The sequence below is a fragment of the Hyperolius riggenbachi genome, chromosome 2, assembly GCF_040937935.1.
Source record: "Hyperolius riggenbachi isolate aHypRig1 chromosome 2, aHypRig1.pri, whole genome shotgun sequence".
NCBI lineage: Eukaryota > Metazoa > Chordata > Amphibia > Anura > Hyperoliidae > Hyperolius > Hyperolius riggenbachi.
The window spans coordinates 72,974,322-72,992,331 of NC_090647.1; the positions used below are offsets into that span (position 1 = coordinate 72,974,322).

At 46.3% G+C, this 18,010-nt stretch overlaps 1 protein-coding gene across 1 annotated transcript in view; it reads right to left on the reverse strand.

The window, feature by feature from the left end:
* Positions 1 to 1,371: 1,371 nt before the first annotated feature.
* The window catches only part of ZC3H12C (zinc finger CCCH-type containing 12C), a 106,344-nt gene continuing 89,705 nt past the window's right edge, over positions 1,372 to 18,010 (reverse strand). Inside the window, exons 5-6 of the mRNA XM_068264979.1 lie at positions 9,901 to 10,007; positions 1,372 to 2,969 (exon numbers count right to left, since the gene is read on the reverse strand). Of these exons, the coding sequence (XP_068121080.1) occupies positions 1,606 to 2,969; positions 9,901 to 10,007 (1,471 nt within the window). The 3' untranslated portion in view covers positions 1,372 to 1,605. The remainder of the gene's footprint in view (positions 2,970 to 9,900; positions 10,008 to 18,010) is intronic.

Genomic DNA, 18,010 nt, shown 5'->3' on the forward strand with positions numbered 1-18,010 from the left:
CCATATGTGCCAGAGCTCAGCACTTCCATTCAGAATTTGGAAACTGTGATAGTCAAATATGTATAGACACATGGTTGCCCAAGTTACAATGCGTTAAACACCCCCCCTCCCCCCCCCCCTTATGATGTCTTTAGACAGGAGCCTGTCCAGTAATGTAATGTATCAACATTATTGAACTCACATCTCACTAACAATTCAGGTACAGAAACAGTAGGGCTGGTGGCTGCTATTGAGAATGTCTACTACTTACTTTGGTATCCCCTCCAACATTCCCCCTGTAGCCACCATTGCAGAGTTAGCAGAAAGAAGCACTAGCATCAGTCTTATACTTGCCTATCACGGCATGCAGCTGTCCTCTCCTCCGTCTTGCTCCCTCTTATGTCCACACAGCTTTTTACTGCTGTAATGACACAGTAGCACCAGACCAGCCTCTGGACATAGCAGTGTGCAGGTGAGACACAGTAGCACCAGACCAGCCTCTGGACATAGCAGTGTGCAGGTGAGACACAGTAGCACCAGACCCGCCTCTGGACATAGCAGTGCAGGTGAGCAGAGAGACTGTGAGGCAGACAGGATGGGAGGACTGCTGTGTGCTGAGACAGGTAAGTATAGAACTGGTGTTGGCGGGAGGGGGAGGTTAATGGCACTGCTAGTGGGGCATGGGTTTGCTTGGGCGGGGGGGAACAATGCGCAGAAGAGCGTGGCTGGCCAGGCTATCGTGAGCTTTTCCAAATGAACGGATCCGCCAAAGAGGACAGTGAGGTATCCTACGGACCTCATGAGCCCCCGGTAAGTATAAATAATAGCTATGAGTAAGAACCGTTTGGTTCGAAACATGTCAGCTACATGATGTGTGATTTGGTGTGGATACGTCCATAATAAAGGAACTTGATGCAAGGGATATAGTGCGGACACCCTTTCTTTTCTCCTAAGTATAAATAATGCTGTTAAAGCCATCTCAGGTTCACTTTAAGGAGCGAGTCAAGTGCTCTGGCCTGAGCACCCCTTATAAAACATTTATCAAGGGTGTGCGGGAAGCACCAACTTTCTCTACGCTCAGTTTAGTTTGCCCAGATTTGCGATCTTTTAAAGCAATTCCATGGTGGTGTGGAAGGAAAACAGCAAAATAACAACAAATATCCAAATGCTTCTCATACTTTGCGAGCTGACCCCAAAAAGTGCTTCTCTGGAAACCCTTGATGCGCCAAAGATATCAAAATATAAATAAATATCTATGTTTATAAAATTAATCAGCCATTTTTGTAGGACGGCCAAGGGTTGCAGAATTTACCAAAAATTAGTTGCAAAAAAAAACTATTAAAGAAAAATAACTTTTTTTTTTTTTTATACAAATGTGTTCTAACCCTGTGCTTTATCTGAGCCCTCGTTCCTCAATATAAATCTTGAGCACGCTAAAGACTCGAATTGTACCGGTGACCACAGAAGATGTATGGCTCAATAATTAACATAAATCAATTACTATATAACCCCCTGAGAAGGAGATTACAAATGCTATTGTAGCAAACCTCCTTCAGCATTAGCTGAACAAAAGAAATAATCTTCACACCGCAAAAGGTGTATAGTTTTTTTTTTTATAGGTTATCTTCAATATCCACACTGGGATTTTTCCATCAATATAGCGGCCGCCAGCTGTTGGGCGTCGGTGACGTGAGGATTCCGCTTCATCACGATTCGGACAAGTTCTGCTGGAAAGATGTTACACAAGTTCACAAAGATCTTCTCTCTAGTGTTAGAAATTCTCTGAGGTTCTTGAGGAACACCACAGTATGGAACCCTCCAAGATGGGTCCTGGGTCTCCGGTGGACTCTGAAAAGTAAACTGTTCGTAGCACGGCTGTGACGGGTTACCCGACATGGGGTAATTAGGACGATATCCATAAGCGTCCATACTGTAATTGACACGGTCCCCGTTTCTAGGGCTTTCTTGGCTTATGTAGGTTTTGTGCTGCCTTTGAGGGGGACTTTCGTACAACCGAGAATCAGAAATGCTTTCCATTCTTGTAGAAACCAAAGATCTACCCATAATTCCATTCTTTGAAACGTGGTAATCATTTGGGCAACTTGAACGTGCGGCAACAGCATGGTGCAAAGAGGGTAAACACATGTAGGTTGGTGGAGGCTTGTGGTGGTGCTTTGGTTCTGGCTCATGACCATAACTTTGGACTCGCATCAAGGAGTCATGGTAGCCTTGGAATGCTTGAGAACCTGTCCGGTTATGCTGGTGCAAATGCTGACATTTCAGATTTTCCTCCAGTTGGGGGTCAGGGGAACTGACGTAGGAACGGTCATTGTAACCAGAGTAGGAATCACTGCTCCCGCAGCTCAAGCTACCTTCACTGCTGCAATCGGAGGACACAAAGCTAACCCGGTAATCTGTATCTAATGAGAAACGTCGTTCAGGACTCCGGTTTCCAGAGATTCCGAGGTTTGAATAAGCATTCATCATTGAATAATATCCAGTATCCACAGGGGATTCACATTTAGGGTATTGGTCACATGGGAGTGACCCATGATTCTTTGATGACATCAACATTGGAGAGTAAAGTCCAGCTGGCAGTTGGTCCTGAGATGGTAAATGAACAGTGGCAAGAACTCCATTTCTAGATGGAGTGGTACTTTGGGGTTTCATGCTTGACATGCTAACTAAAGACGGCACAGACCTAGTTTCCAACTTGTTTTTGGTAGGGAGCTTCTCCTCTATGTCATAAGCCTGAGTTCGTATACTAGGGTCCGATTGCCTCTTTGGAGTTGAGCGCTTTACATCTGGGGTGGTGTCGATCTTTGTATTTGAAGGAACACTGTTGCTCTTCACCAGCCCAATCTCACCAGCAGTTTTGGCAATGTTGCTCCGGGACATGGCACGAAGTTCATCCGCTACGGATCTTTGTGGTTGATTGCCCCTTTCTGGGTGATAATACTTGCATTTATGCCCATACGTACATTTCTTTCCTGAGTGGGAATACAAAAAAAAATGTGTTTTAGAACTGCATATTGTTCTAGTATTCCAATATCAATTTATATGAAGGAAAACACAAACAACTCACGCAAGACAAAAAAATGCAAGACAAAAATGTAATAATTCATTCTAGGTTCTAGAAGTGAACAGAAAATCGTTTAGAGAAACGATCAAAATCAGATCAGACCTGATGGAGATTATCTATCAAGCCATCTATATGCTGAAAAACACTCATTGTGTATTCCCAGCACCAGGATGAAATAGAGAGCTGGTGGAGGGATGGGGGTTGGATATGTTTACCTGTCATATTGAAGAAACAACCAATACATGACATATGTTGGTAAAAGAAAAAAAAAACGTTTGAAATAAAGAAAACTTGTTAAAAAATTGTTATAACTAGTGGTCTTGGAGCCTAATTTGGCCTCTTCTCCATGGTCTTTAAATCAACAAATTTGACAAGCGTTTCTGAAGTCTAAAAAGTATGTTCCTTCATCTACTGACAGCAAGGGAACACGGTGAGCTTCAGCATCACGCTGCATTTCATTGATTTCAACCTGACACAGCATTTTTCTCTGCCGACCGATCTTAATGCACCCAAAAGGTCAGTCCACCCTTTGATGGGCCCAGCTGGAGTGGATAGGGGGCCCGATGTGCTACCCAATAGTGTACCCAGTCCACTGGTCCATTGGAATGTCTGCATTGTCTGATTAGCAAAAGCATGCCATATATCGGATATGATAATCAGTGGCGTAGCTGAGGAGCTGTGGGCCCCGATGCAAGTTTTACAATGGGGCCCCCCAAGCACTCTATACATAACAATTGATACTGCGCACTAAAACCTGCCAATGGCAACTACAGTGTCAGAGATGCAAGAAGGGAATGGGGAATAGCTTGTTAATAATTACAACTATTCAAAGTATCTATAGAAGTGATTATTATGAGCACAGGACCAATAGAGAGCTAATTCTGCAGTTGAGGGAGGGCCCTTCGGGGCCTGGTGCGGTCGCAACCTCTGCACCCCCTATTGCTACGCCCCTGATGATAATGCATCTGGTGTCTGGTAAAAAATAAGCATTGTCAGGAACCTGTTTCTGGTAAAAAAAGGGCTTTGTGAATGGGCTCAAAGGAAAGATTGGGGAGGGTTAGAGCTATACAGGTTAGGTAAAGGTATAGCAGAATATTGATAAAACTATTGATATTCTGCTACTCGCATTTGACTGTGCTCAACAGAAAAATATTGGTAATTTTCCCTCTATTCTATTAGCGGCTTCATCTGGCCCCTAAAGTAGAGTTAAACTTTGCGCACGCCGTATTCTCACATGTTAATGTAAGCACCATTGCTGATTTCATTGCCAAACTGTATCTTTTGATTGCGTGAAGCGCCATAGCTTTCAATGGCATTCCGCATTTAGCGCGTGAAGCGGAACGCCGTTCGTGCGATAAAACTTAACACGCGAACGGTGGAAACTGTTTGCGTGCATAATTCTTTGCGCGCTTGTTTGCGCGTGCAAATCCTTTACACGTGATAACTGAGTTATCACGCTTTAGTGAATAAAGCCCCTGGAGTCCTGAGTTTAGATCCCACCAAAGACACCATATGCATGGCGTTTGTATGCAGACTATGTTTGCACTGGATGGTCTGGTCTCCTCAATGAAAAAAACAAAACAAAACAGGCTAAGGGCCAGGGCCGGCTTTAGGGGGGGGCAAGAGGGGGCAGAGCCCCCTCAAATAGACTTCTTGCCCCCTCAAATATGCTGCTGCTTCCTGGTCCATGGAACGCAGACACATTTCCTCTATCTCCGCTGTGCTGTGTGTAGAGGGCGGAGATAGAGACACTCAGTAGCCTGGTCGGGTATCACATGGGGCCAGGCAGCCAGTGAGAGAGGAGTGAGACACTCTGCTCTCTCACTGGCTGCCCGCCCCATGTGATCCCGGCCAGCCAGCCACAAGTATTAGAGATGGGAAGTTCGGATCTTTTCAATGATCCGGATGATTCGAATCGGATCATTGAAGAGATCCGGATCTTTGATCCGAATCTCGGATCATTTTACTACAGGAAGCATTCGGGGGTGAAATGAACAGCAGGACAGGTCTGTGGACAAGAGAAGGAGAGGGGGGTGGACACACAGAGAAGGGGAGAAGATGGACAGAGGGCAGGGAGTGGACAGAGAAGGGAGGAGGGACGAGCAGAGAGCAGAAATGTTTGCACGTAATACCCACATGCTGAAGTCATATGCTTTACATATATTTCACCTATATGTTCATCTGTACACTTTGAAAGAAAAGGTCGCACAGTGAAAGAAAGCATTCCCAGAAGATAAGTGCAGCTGTTTAGTGCCGAGTGTAGGAGGATTAATATTGCCTTTCAATCACACTGTCTGCAAAGTTACTGAGCTGTGCTGAGCCAAAAGCTTCCAATGTGTTCACTGTGCAGCACTACGGAACAGACAGCCTATAATGGGCAGCACATTGCAGCCAGTATGTGTGCTCTACACATATCTGGCAGTGGCACCCATGTCCCCTCTCTCTCATCTACCTGTGGCTGCAAGGCTGCCTCCCATCCAACAGAGCGATCCCTGCTTCCAGGACCCCGCTGCCCGCTGAGAGGGGGCGTGTCGCTCCTGGCCCCGCCCCCTTTGCGATCCGAATCGTTCATTTTGATGATTCGGATGATCGACTCATAAAATAGATTCGGATCAAAGATCCGAATCGTTCATGATCCGGACAACACTAACAAGTATCTCTGTATCTGAATGAGAAGGATGGGCGCGCTGGGGAGACATGAGAGGAAAAGGCAAGTGATTTATGTCTCCAGTCCCAGCCGCCCAGCTCTCTGCATACACAGGACACAGCCTGTCAGACTGCCTGTGTGCTGCTGATGGACGGCGCTATGTTGTGTATAATGTACGAGTCCCCTGACCTCCCACACTGACCTGAGGACCCTGTGCCCACATCACTGTGATGATTGGTGGGCAGGGGGATACTCTTTTATTAATAACTGATTCCTATCTGCAGCTCAGGGAGCAGGAACAATCTGCACAGAGGTCAGATATACTCTGTGTAATGGCTCACCCCCCTTCTTTTCACTATTCAGTCTCACTGACTGACCTGCCCTCTGCTCTTCTATCTGCTCTGCTCACTTCAGCCTGCATTTTCTTTTAACCCTTTCACTGCCTGTCCTAGCTTCTTAAGCTTTGTGTATCCTAATTTAATCATTTGTAGCTGCTGCTGGTCTCCTATTAAGAATGTCTTAAAGTGTACCAGAGATGATTGACAGTGTTGTATACATACCTGGGGCTTCCTCCAGCCCCATGCGCACAGATCACTCCCACGACGCCGTCCTTTGCTGCCTGCTGCTGCGGTATTGGGTCCCGTTAGTTCTGCCAGTCTACCCAAGGGAAGTGCGCCCTCTACGTATCTCTTCGGTGGTCGCTGGAGAGATACGTAAAGAGCGCAGTTCCTCTTGCGCAGACTGGCTGAACTAACGGGACCCAATACCGCAGCAGCAGGCAGCAGAGGACGGCGGCGTGGGAGCGATCTGTGTGCATGGGGCTGGAGGAAGACCTGGGTATGTATAAAACAGTATCAATCATCTTTGGTTTCCTTTAAGGGTGCCATACATCAGCAACTTGGCAGTGTATTTTTGGTGAAATGCTGTCAGATCACATATATTTTTGGGGGATGCACTACAGCAGAGCTCAAACTATCCCAGCAGACCTTTAACACCACTGCTAAAGTCATGTATATTTGGCCCCACCCATGACCACACCCACGGTCTGCTGCATGACCACGCCCATTTTTCGGCGCAGGGGTTTTTTATGCCCCCTGCAAATTTCTGGCTGCCCCCTTATATGTGCCTGTCTAGAACCGGCCCTGCTAAGGGCTCAAGGTGCGTACACACATGCGACTATAGTCGTTCCCGATCCTTTCAAACGACGATCGTTTGAAAAAAAGCAGCCAACGACCATGAAGTCTAACGACGGACGAGCTAGATCATTCAAAACGAATGATCTAGCTTGGCGGATTTTTCCCAACGACGATCGTTTGCAAAAGTAGTACATCGTTGGAAACGATCGTTCGTACTAGGCTTGACATGCGCATTTCACTATTTCTCCATGGAATTTTTCATTTTTATGCGCAAGCGCAATCAGGGCCGGATTTGTACTTTTTACCGCCCAAGGCCAACTATATCGTCTGTATGGTTGTTATCTCTGTGTGCCCCAATGATAATTCAACTTACTTTCCATCATTGCTGTCACAGATAATAGCTATTTTAGTAATATGTGTATAGACAGTGGCGTAGCTAATGAGCTGTGGGCCCCGATGCAACTTTTACAATGGGGCCCCCCAAGCACTCTATACGTGACAATTGATACGGCGCACCAAAACCTGCCAATGGCAACCACAGTGTCAGATGTGCAAGAAGGGGATGGGGAACAGTTTGTTAATAATTACCACTATTTAAGGTATCTATAGAAGTGATTATTATGAGCACAGGACCAATAGAGAGCTAATACTGTAGTTGAGGGAGGGCCCTTCGGGGCCCCTCTGGTCCAAGGGCCCCGATGCGGTCGCTACCGCTGCAACCCCTATTACTACGCCCCTGTGTATAGATTATATGTTATGTTTTGAACTTTTATGGTATGCTTGCCATCTCGTTGACGATGGACCCAATGTGTCACCATGAGAGTAAGGCCACATACAGACATCAGACCATAGTCTTTGGAAAATGAAAGATCACAGACCAATCTTACCACCCTTCCTGTAGTATAAGAGCCATACTCTACACAGTCTTTTCTATGGAGCTGCACTCACCATCAGACAGAAATCTTTGCAAGATGCTGCACACACAGATGCTGTACAGACACAAAAGATCAGTATCTGCAGAAGATCTGTTCCTGCCAAAAATCCATTCCTGCAAATTGCAATGATAGTCTATGAGATCTGCAGATCATCATACACACATGATTTAACTGACGCAGATCTGCAGATCTGAAAATCCATCCTGGTGGATCTGATCTGCAGATGAATGTCAGTTAAATCATGTGTGTATGATGATCTGCAGATCTCATAGACTATCATTGCAATTTGCAGGAATGGATTTTTGGCAGGAACAGATCTTTTGCAGATACTGATCTTTTGTGTCTGTACAGCATCTGTGTGTGCAGCATCTTGCAAAGATTTTTTTCTGATGTGGAGTTCAGCTCCATAGAAAAGACTGTGTAGAGTATGGGCTCTCATACTACATGAAAGGTGGTAAGATTGGTCTGTGATCTTTCAGTTTCCAAAGACTATGGTCTGATGTCTGTATGTGGCCTTAGGCTGATGTGTACCTGTAGGATTTAGCTTACATATCTTGCAGGGACAGCACAAGTACAGGACAGAGAGCTTAAAGGTAAAAGCTGTCCTTGTAGATAGGGATGGCTGCATAGAACAGCATTACTGTCACTCACTGAGCCGCCCCTAAACTTCTGGTGCCCTAGGCCATGGCCTATGTGGCCTTGCCAGAAATCCGGCCCTGAGCGCAATAGTTGCTTTTACGTGATGTAATATTCGTTCTAACGATCTGATCGTTACACACCTTTTAAAACTAACTTTACTTAGGTCATTCTTTCATCAATTAAAAGTTCGTTCGTCGTTGACAACGGACGATCGTTGTCGCACGTAGCTTCAGGCTCACTCTTGTGTTGCTATGCAACGCAATGCCATGCATTTTACAATGAATAGGACAGCTTAGTGTTGCACACAGAAGCATGTTGAAGGAAGATACTGCCAATCAGTGCAATAGAGTGCCCATCAGACCATGTGGTCTATGCACTGTCTGATGTCCCTGGATATTGCACACTGATACACTGTACTGAAATAAGCTCGTGACAGTATGTCCAGGCTCTAACTGACATATGACTCAAAAAAATTAGGATATCATGCTAAAGTCCATTTATTTCAGTAATTCAACTTAAAATGTGAAACTTATAAAAGAAATACCCTTTGCAGGTGTTTTGGATTAATTAGCTGATTAGAGTCTGGCACTTTGAGCCGAGAATATGGAACATTTTCACAATATACTGACGGGCTGAGATATTGATATTTATTGTTTTCCATAAGCTGTAAGCCATAATCATCAACATTATAACAAATAAAGGATTGGAATATCTCGCTTTGCACGTAATGAGTCTATTTCATATATTAGTTTCGCCTTTTATGTTGAATTACTGAAATAAATGGACTTTTGCGCAAAACTTTTTGCGTTTCACCTGAGATATATATATATATATATATATATATATATTATGAAACTTATGTCCAGATGTAAATACAAACTACAAAACAAGACTTTTTAACCTCCCTGGCGTTCAAGTTCTGTGGCCATGCGTCCGCCGGAGGGACATTTTTGTTACAAACTTCTTTTATATAGTGTAACCAGCACTAGGCTAGCTACACATGTGCCCCAAGTCCCCCGGCACCGCTCTGATCCCCCCTATCGCCGCAGGCTATATTTACCTAGCTGCGATCCCGCGAGTACCGCAACTTCCCGGAACAGCTTCTGTCATCGCTATGGCAACGACTGGACATGATGTCTGACGTCATGTGCAGTCCCGATCCTCCCCATAGCGACACCTGGAGGCTATTGGAAAGGCTGCGCCATTGCGGGTTCTGGGGGGAGGTATGTATAAGGGCAGCAATAGGGGGGATCAGAAGGTGCCGGCGGCGATCGGGGGACACATGTAGCTAGCCAAGTGCTAGCTACATGATCTAAAACAATTTGTATTAAAAAACAACCCACCGGGGCCATGCGATCCCCTGCGGCGGTATGGACGAGCTGAGCTCATCCATACCGCTCAGGTGGTTAACATTTACACAAGTCTATTCCCATTCACATGTATTCGTATCAGACAGATTCCCCTTCATGCATTGGCGCTTACCATATGGGCACGGCTGCTTCTTGTACTCAGGGACAACTGGCTTTTTCCTTAGAAAATTATCTAAACTGGGTCCATGTCGGCCTAAAGGATCATCAGGTGGCATAAATCTATGGATGAAGACATTATTACAGTCAAAAACCAGATTCGAAACACATCATATTAATTGTACCACATTATGTCAGGCTAAAACACAGCATTAACAAAAGTCTACTTCAAGTGCATCTAAACGGAAAACTGTGAACAGGAGAAAATGTTTTAAAGCAAACCTGTGAGGTTTGGATACTTACCTCTGGAAGGGAAAGCCAGGAAAGACTTTCCCAGTCCTCCTCAGCCAGGCCGATCCAGCAATGGGACCCCAAAAGCCTGGCCACACTGTTCCTCCTTTGGGTATCACATGATCCTACATGACTGACCCACCCACCAGCTAAATCCAGAGATGTCAGGAAACAGGCTGTAATGCACTGTGACAACCGATGGACCCCCAACTGGTGTGTCCCCCTCCCCAAGTGTATGTGTGTCTCCCTGTGCCTGTGTTCAGCATTAAAGGAAACAGCCTGCGCAGTACAGTCCTGATGACGTCGGCTGGACCACGTGACCCGCGCCGTGGAGCGTAGAAGAGGCCGAACTGGCAAGGCCCGGGAGCCTCTGGAGCTGCGGCGAGGGTACAGGATGGCTGCCACGGGCTGGTAAGTGGATCTTTTTTTTTTTTTTTGCTTGGACACTTACTTTAAGGCTCACCTTTCCGCTGCTGTGAAACCTGGCCTGCTCCAATGCCCAGCATCCCTGCAAGCCTGTACCATGTGACACCAACCCATGTCACGACAATACTACATGTGCTGGTGCCATGTGGTACAAGTACTTTCACTGATGGCGGATACCAGAGGAGGCCAGCATTTGTGCCGACTTGTGATAGGTGAGCCTTCAACACTGCCCAAGGGCCCAGGGGAGGGGGGGTCTTAGGGGTAGGGCCACACATATATACTTGTGGAGTAGCAGCAGGAAATCGCTATGCAGTGTATGGACAGGAAATAGATCCATCTATGTTCAGATTCGAAGACAAAGGGATCTCTCTAATGGTCGATCCTGTGGAAAATCGACTATTGGATAGCCACGTTAATAGTCAATCTGTTAATCGCATAAATTAGCTCTCCTTATCTCATGATTTAGTACTCTTAAAAGTGCGTACTCATGATTGATGGAATTGTGCATGTGTACAGGTGTCTCCCAAGCTCGTTCAAAAATTGAGAATGCTGGCTCTTTAAATGAAAGTTACCCCTGAGCGCTTTGTTACCATTCCAGTGGAATCCACTCCGTCATGCGCCATGTTGGTGTCCCTCCTCTGCCCACAGAAATCTGTGTGTTGCTCCTTTACAGTATAGCAGAGTAAAGCATCTGTAAAGTGTTTGGCTCCCGAGCGGTCACCTGAGAGATCGAGTCCCATTCCCTTTTGGTCGACAACCACTATGGGCTTGATTCACAAAGCGGTGCTAACTGTTAGCACGCCTGTGAAAACCACCTTAGCACGTCTTAAAAAGCTTTTCGCGCATAAAACTACGTGCGCAAAACTTTATGCGCGTACTGCACAGAGCGCAGGGCGCTCCGCGCGAAGTGCCCATTAAAGCCTATGGGATTTAGCGTGCGTAAAACTTTGCGCGCGTAAAACTTTGTGCGCGCAAAATTTGCGCGTTATCTGATTGAGAAATCCGGTGCTAACCTACTTAACTCCCGTCCCGGGGGATCCCGACGTCGACCTCCAATCTTCTTCCTCTCCTCCGAGGCTCTGCCTTTCCCTTGTAAGATCGCCGTCTGTCGTCATGACGACAGCCGGTAATCTCACTATTGGGTTATAGCACCACCCGGAGGGCTGAGGGAAAACTGCAGCACTGGATCCCAGGGAGGTGAGTGAGAGCTGGGCTGCTGCAGAACTCCCTAGCAGCATGATTTTTTCCAGGCTTTAATATCTAAAAGCATGCAAAAAAATGGCACCCTAAAATCCGGAAAGAATCATAATCATAATGCCAAGGGTTAAAATAACTTTTAAGCATTTTACAATTGAAAAAGTGCCCAAAAGTTGGTTAAAAAGTAGTATCAGAATTATTCTGAGTATTTTCTTGCTTGCTGGTAGTTTAACCACTTGAGGACCCAGCCTTTACCCCCCCCCCCCCCCCCCTTAAGGACCAGCGCTGTTTTTTATGATCTGTGCTGGGTGGGCTCTGCAGCCCCCAGCACAGATCATGTTACATGCAGAGCGATCAGATCACCCCCTTTTTTCCCCCCTATGGGGATGATGTGCAGGGGGGTCTGATCGCTCCTGCCTGCCTGAGGTTTGCGGGGGCACCTCAAAGCCCCCCTCCGCTGCGAAATTCCCCCCCTCTCTCTCCTACCTGTCCCCCCTGGTGATCGGGGCTGCACCGGACGCTATCCGTCCTGTGCAGCCAGTGACAGGATGTCCTCTGTCACATGGCGGCGATCCCCGGCCGCTGATTGGCCGGGGATCGCCGATCTGCGCTGTTCAATGTAAACAAAGGAGACATACGTCTCCTGCGTTTACATTTAGTCTGCGAGCCGCGATCAGCGGCTCACAGGCTATTCACGGAGACCCGCTCCGTGATCTAACAGGAAACGGCCGCTCGCGCGAGCGGCCTTTCCTGATTAGGGAGGCACCTGGCGACGCAGATGTGCGTCGCTGGTCCTCCAGCTACCACTTTGCCGCCGCACGGTATGAGTGTGCGGTCGGCAAGTGGTTAAAAAGCATTTTATGACAAGGTGTAAAAATATTTCCTAGGAAAAAACTCGGGAGAAAACATGAATTGCATTTGGGCCATTGATAGAGACGCTTAGTATTAAGACACTTTTTATTATTTGATCTGAGGAAGCGGACTGCAATCACCGAAACGCATTATTATTCAAGTATCTGGTTTCTATTAACATTTTTTAACATTTTATTTGGGCTACCCCCTTCTTATTAGAGGTACAGTAAGCCAATTTTTTTATGTTGTATCCACTTGACATTCCCACTGCCACACATTGCATCTTCAGGCACCTCCTCCCTCCCAATGAAACCTCATTATGTGTAATCTTTACAATACAAAGTTGTTTTTCCTCACAGCCTCGCCCGGTCACCCAGTTCCTTCAAGCGCCAGAGAGGTGCCGCTTCTCATACCCAGAGAGACACAATAACCGGAGCTATATTTAGAGAAGAACTCTTGTAGAGAAGGCAGGCAGGGGGACGATGATGACATCCCTCAATGGGTCTGTTCTATTTCCTCCTGTCTGACAAACTCTGCTCCTTATAACTCTCCCAGTGAGTGCTGCCCATAAAAATGTCATTACTGATTCTTAAGTGAAAATGAATATCATTACAGGGCAGCATCGGAGGCCTGGGGTTTCTTAACTTATTAATGCCCAGTAGGAGCAGAACAATCAGTGAAACTGGATTACAGGAAGGTAGTGATTCAGTGGTTGGGTGAGATGAGGCTTCGTGGAGCGTGTTACTGAAAGACGCGACTGAATTGGTTTTCTGCTCAGTTTGCGCTTGTCATCTTGTGTGTTTTGTGAATTAATCATATTCCACATCGGGCTGAAATAACACAGAACGCCGTTGAATGAAAAACTCATTTCAGTGCGTCTCCAGCTGACGCAGGTCTCCACGCTCCCCTGACAACCAGACAGGAAGTGCCGAGCAGCAGTGGTACTGGGAGAAGTGATGTCAGTAAAACTGTGAGAGAAGGGCATTAGGACTTGTGGAGGGGCCTGCTCACTAAATCTCTATGTCATCGCTCCATACTGGCCTGGTTTCCTCTGACAACCCCAAAACAAGCTGAAACGATATTGGCTCACCCAAAAAAATTTGCCTGTGGTAATGGACTATAAAACTGTACTATTAGGCCAGTTTCACACGTGTTAAAAAACATCCCGTTCCCAGATCGGAACAGATACTGTACAAATGGAACAGATGCGAACGGATCCAATGTTAAGGATGGGGCTATGGAATCATTCACATGTGTACGTTTGAATGGACCCGTTCCGGAACGGACCGCAAGTTACCTAGCACCAATTTTTCCAGACCGCTTAGCCCAGCGGACCGGAAACAGATGAAGCCCTGCACTGGGGGCAATGAGAAGCCCTACACTGGGGGCAATTTGTTCAGGGGCAAAATCAACTGGGGGGATAGGGGAATGTGATTGGTCTGCGGCGGATGTGGGGATGCTCCACGGGGGTAAGGGTCTGGGGGGATATGGGGATGCTCCATTGGGGGTGTTGGTCTGAGGGTGTTGGTTTGGGGATGTGGGGACACAAGTGTGAGCAGGTGGGTGAGGGAGGGTTTCTTACCCAGGCTTCCGTCTTCCTGTTGCGTCCCACTTCACGTCAAGTGACTACCATGCTTCCTCCTGGAGGAGAAAGCGTGGTAGTCACATGACGCGACCTGGGATGCAATTGCAGGAAGACAGAAGCCTGGGTAAGTGAATCCTCCCTCACAGCCCACTCATTGGAAGACTGGAGTGGCAACGGAGTGAAAACGGATTAGATCGACCGGTGATCAGATCCATTTGCCAGTGTGAACAAGCCTTATGGATGCGGTTAAGTAGAGACAGGATCCGCTTTACAGGATCCGCTTTACTGGATCCGTTTGGCTTGAAAATGCCAGTGTGAAACGGCCCTTACAGAAGTACAGCAAAGTTGGCTGATGGTGTAATGGTTAAGGGCTCTGCCTCTGACACAGGAGACCAGGGTTCGAATCTCGGCTCTGCCTGTTCAGTAAGCCAGCACTAATTCAGTAGGAGACCTTTGGCAAGTCTCCCTTACACTGCTACTGCCAATAGAGCGCACCCTAGTGGCTGCTGCTCTGCTCTGGCGCTTTGAGTCCGCAAGGAGAAAAGCGCAATATAAATGTTATTTGTCTTGTCTTGTCTTGTTATCTGGAACTCAGGCAACTGGAAGGCTCATCTAACCAGCATGCCTGAGGAATAATGGGGACATTGTTTTCAGCGGGTTTTTGAGGTTTTTAAAATACTTACCAAGCCTCCAGTAATGTCTAGCACCTAGTGGGCTCCTAGCTGCTTCTGTTGTCCATGCATGCAAGTTGGAGTGTCACCTGACCCAATGCGAGTCAGGTGACACACCGGCTTGCGTGCACGGGGGAAACCAGAAAGCCGCTAGGAGCCTGCTAGATGCTGCAGGAAGGCTGCTAGACGTCACTGGAGGCTCGGTAAGTATTTAGAGGGGAGGTTTGTGCTTTTTAGGCTGGTTGCTCAAGCAATCAGCAAGCACGTGTCCGGCATAAGGCGATCCCTGCCGGTGCCGGATACTAGGGGGGACTCTGTATGGCTGTATATAGCATTGACATTTTCCACAGTACTATAGTCATAGGTTCTTTTTGTAGTATAATTGTCCGTACACACGTCCAACAAAAGTTGTGAAAAACAGATGGCCAACGTCGTGAAAATACTTTCACGGCGGCGGTGTTGAAAAGACTTATCATTTCCATACACCGATATTGAAAACGACCAACTCATTTAAATACTGCATACGCAAGCTGAAATTACATTTTGCACAACTTGTCCGCATTTAGAACAATGTCATTCAAACAACATTGTACGCATGTGGCCAACCTCACAATATCTGCCCAATGGTCGTCTGAGTTAATCCACCACATGGATCAGGGAAAATGCCCAATGGCAGTCGTTTGGCTAGATTTTACACACTATTGTCAACCAATACATCAAAATCTGTCTTTTGTTAGATGTTTCAAAGGACTTTAGCTTAGCGTGTGTTCGTGCATGACGGAATTCTCATGCGAATCGCATTTTCGCGAATTCGCATTTGCAAAATGCACGTTATTGGAAATGCATTTGTTGTGCATTTTTTGCATCCAAATTTTCTGCAGAAAAAAAAAAAAACGGCCAACATGTATGCTTTTTTCCACAAACCACATTCATTGCAAGTCAGTGGAAATGAGAATATTTGCATTCCAAATCTAAAAATTTGCCTGCCAATACAAAAATTTACATAAATTAGAAAGTCAGTAGTAGCAACACCTCCAAAAAAAAAATCCAAAAAGCACGGAACAAGCTCCACTGGAAAACATACAGGAAAAAGAGGGGCGGGACAGGAAGTTAAAACTTTAAAAAGAAATTGCACTACAAATCTTTGCCCTCTGGAAAATAGTCTAAATAGCATGCCAAAAATTGCACATGTAGTGTGCAAAAGTCACTACGACAAGTGTGAAGGCACCCTAAGACCACTTTTTGAGGGAAACCATATGTGTAAGTTTTGGAGATGTGGGAGGAAAAACCTGCAACCATGGAGAGAACATACAAACTCCATGCAGATAGTGCTCTCGGTTGCATAATGCATGTGTTATAATGAGTGTGAACTGCAATGGAGACTGGGCATAGGCTTTAATACAAAACCTACATGCAGCAAGTTAGAACCGTTACAATGCAATACTGTGAACAGGCCCATAGAATTGTATGGGCAGTGAGTTACCAAGCAGAATTATTCTGCAAAGTATCTGAACACTGTGAACTAACCCTTAGACTATTGTGAAAATGAAAATTTTCAATATTCTAAATTCAAAGTGTTAGACTCTAATCAGCTAATTACTCCAGAACCAAGAAGGGAACAAGAGCGCACCGCTGGTGCAATAATGTTTTCTATTTTTCAATCAATCACGCTGATACAGGTTACACTTACAGTGTGTAAGAAATCAATGCGCCTGTCAAGCCTGCCGTCTATCCTTTCCTGTGTCCCGAGCTTGGACAGAGCAGCGGGATGCGTTGGAAACAGCGTGGGAGTCGGAGGCGGTGGACAGAGCCAGGACGCGGGGATGCCGTCTGACGTCACAATGTTTCGGCGTAGACCACGCCTTCATCAGGTGACGTCAGCGGCATAGTCGGGGATGTTTTACTCCAGAACACCTGCCAAGAGTTACTTTTTTTATATTTTAGTTTCACCTTTGAAGTTGAATTACTAAAATAAATGGACTTTTGCACAATATTCTTATTTTTCGAGTTTAGCAAATGCCAGAATCCCTAATTTCCTGTGCGCAGGCCGCGGACTTTAGCATTACTGCTATAGCGGTGCCCAACTGAGGCGCTATGCTGCCAGCGCCTTGCACCAAAACCACCTGCTTTGTTGCTACAGGTCCTAGGAGGCAGTTTCAATGACAAATATCTGGATATTCTGACCATCAGAGGATGCAAAGAGTGTAAAAAGACTGTCAATCATAGTGAAAGGAGGGAAGTGTATATGCACTGTTCTTATTCTTATAGTGCAGACAGTGCCCCGCGGGCCACCAGCTGAGTCTTTTTGACAGGCCCCACCAAACGCAAAACATGTAATGCGATGGTCCAGCCTGCGGTGCCTTTAAATGAGGGACGGCCAAACAAAGATGCACAGGCGTCGCTCCAACACTAAACACTAAGGGCAGCCCCTTCCTTCAACATCTTCAAGAAGGCCCTCAAGACTCACCTTTTCACTCTGGCCTACTACCCCTCACAAGTGCTCTAAACCCGCAGCTGAACTCTGGTCCCCTACCTTTCATGTCCTTACCTCTTCCTCTAGATTGTAAGCCTTTGGGCAGGTTCCTCCTCCTCTTGTGTCCTACCAGATCATGCACCTCCATTACTGTGAACCCATGCTATGCATCTGAGTGAACCTAACTTGCCTAATCTCCATGCTCCCATCCAGTGACTGACTAAGCATTACCTTGTACTCATACTGTGCTGCATGATCTGGTCTTTCTTGTATTCCTGTATTGTCATATTGCTGTATGTCACCCCTAAATATTGTCTGTAACCTAAACTAATGTCCAGCGCTGCGTAATATGTTGGCGCTTTATAAATACAATAAATAAATAAAATAATAAACTGAACTGGTGCCACTTCACAATCTCTGCTGGCTTCTGACTGGATCCAGAATGCCAATTGTACTGCAGCATGTCACCTGATTCCCTAGGCAGCCGCATGACAGAGAGAAGCTGCCGCTGTGACTTTTTTTTGGGGGGTGGGGCTAACATGATTATGTGAGAAGGGATAGATATGGAGATATCTGTCGCATTTCATATGCAGGGGGTGATTGATGCATTTCATATGAGGGTTATTGCTGC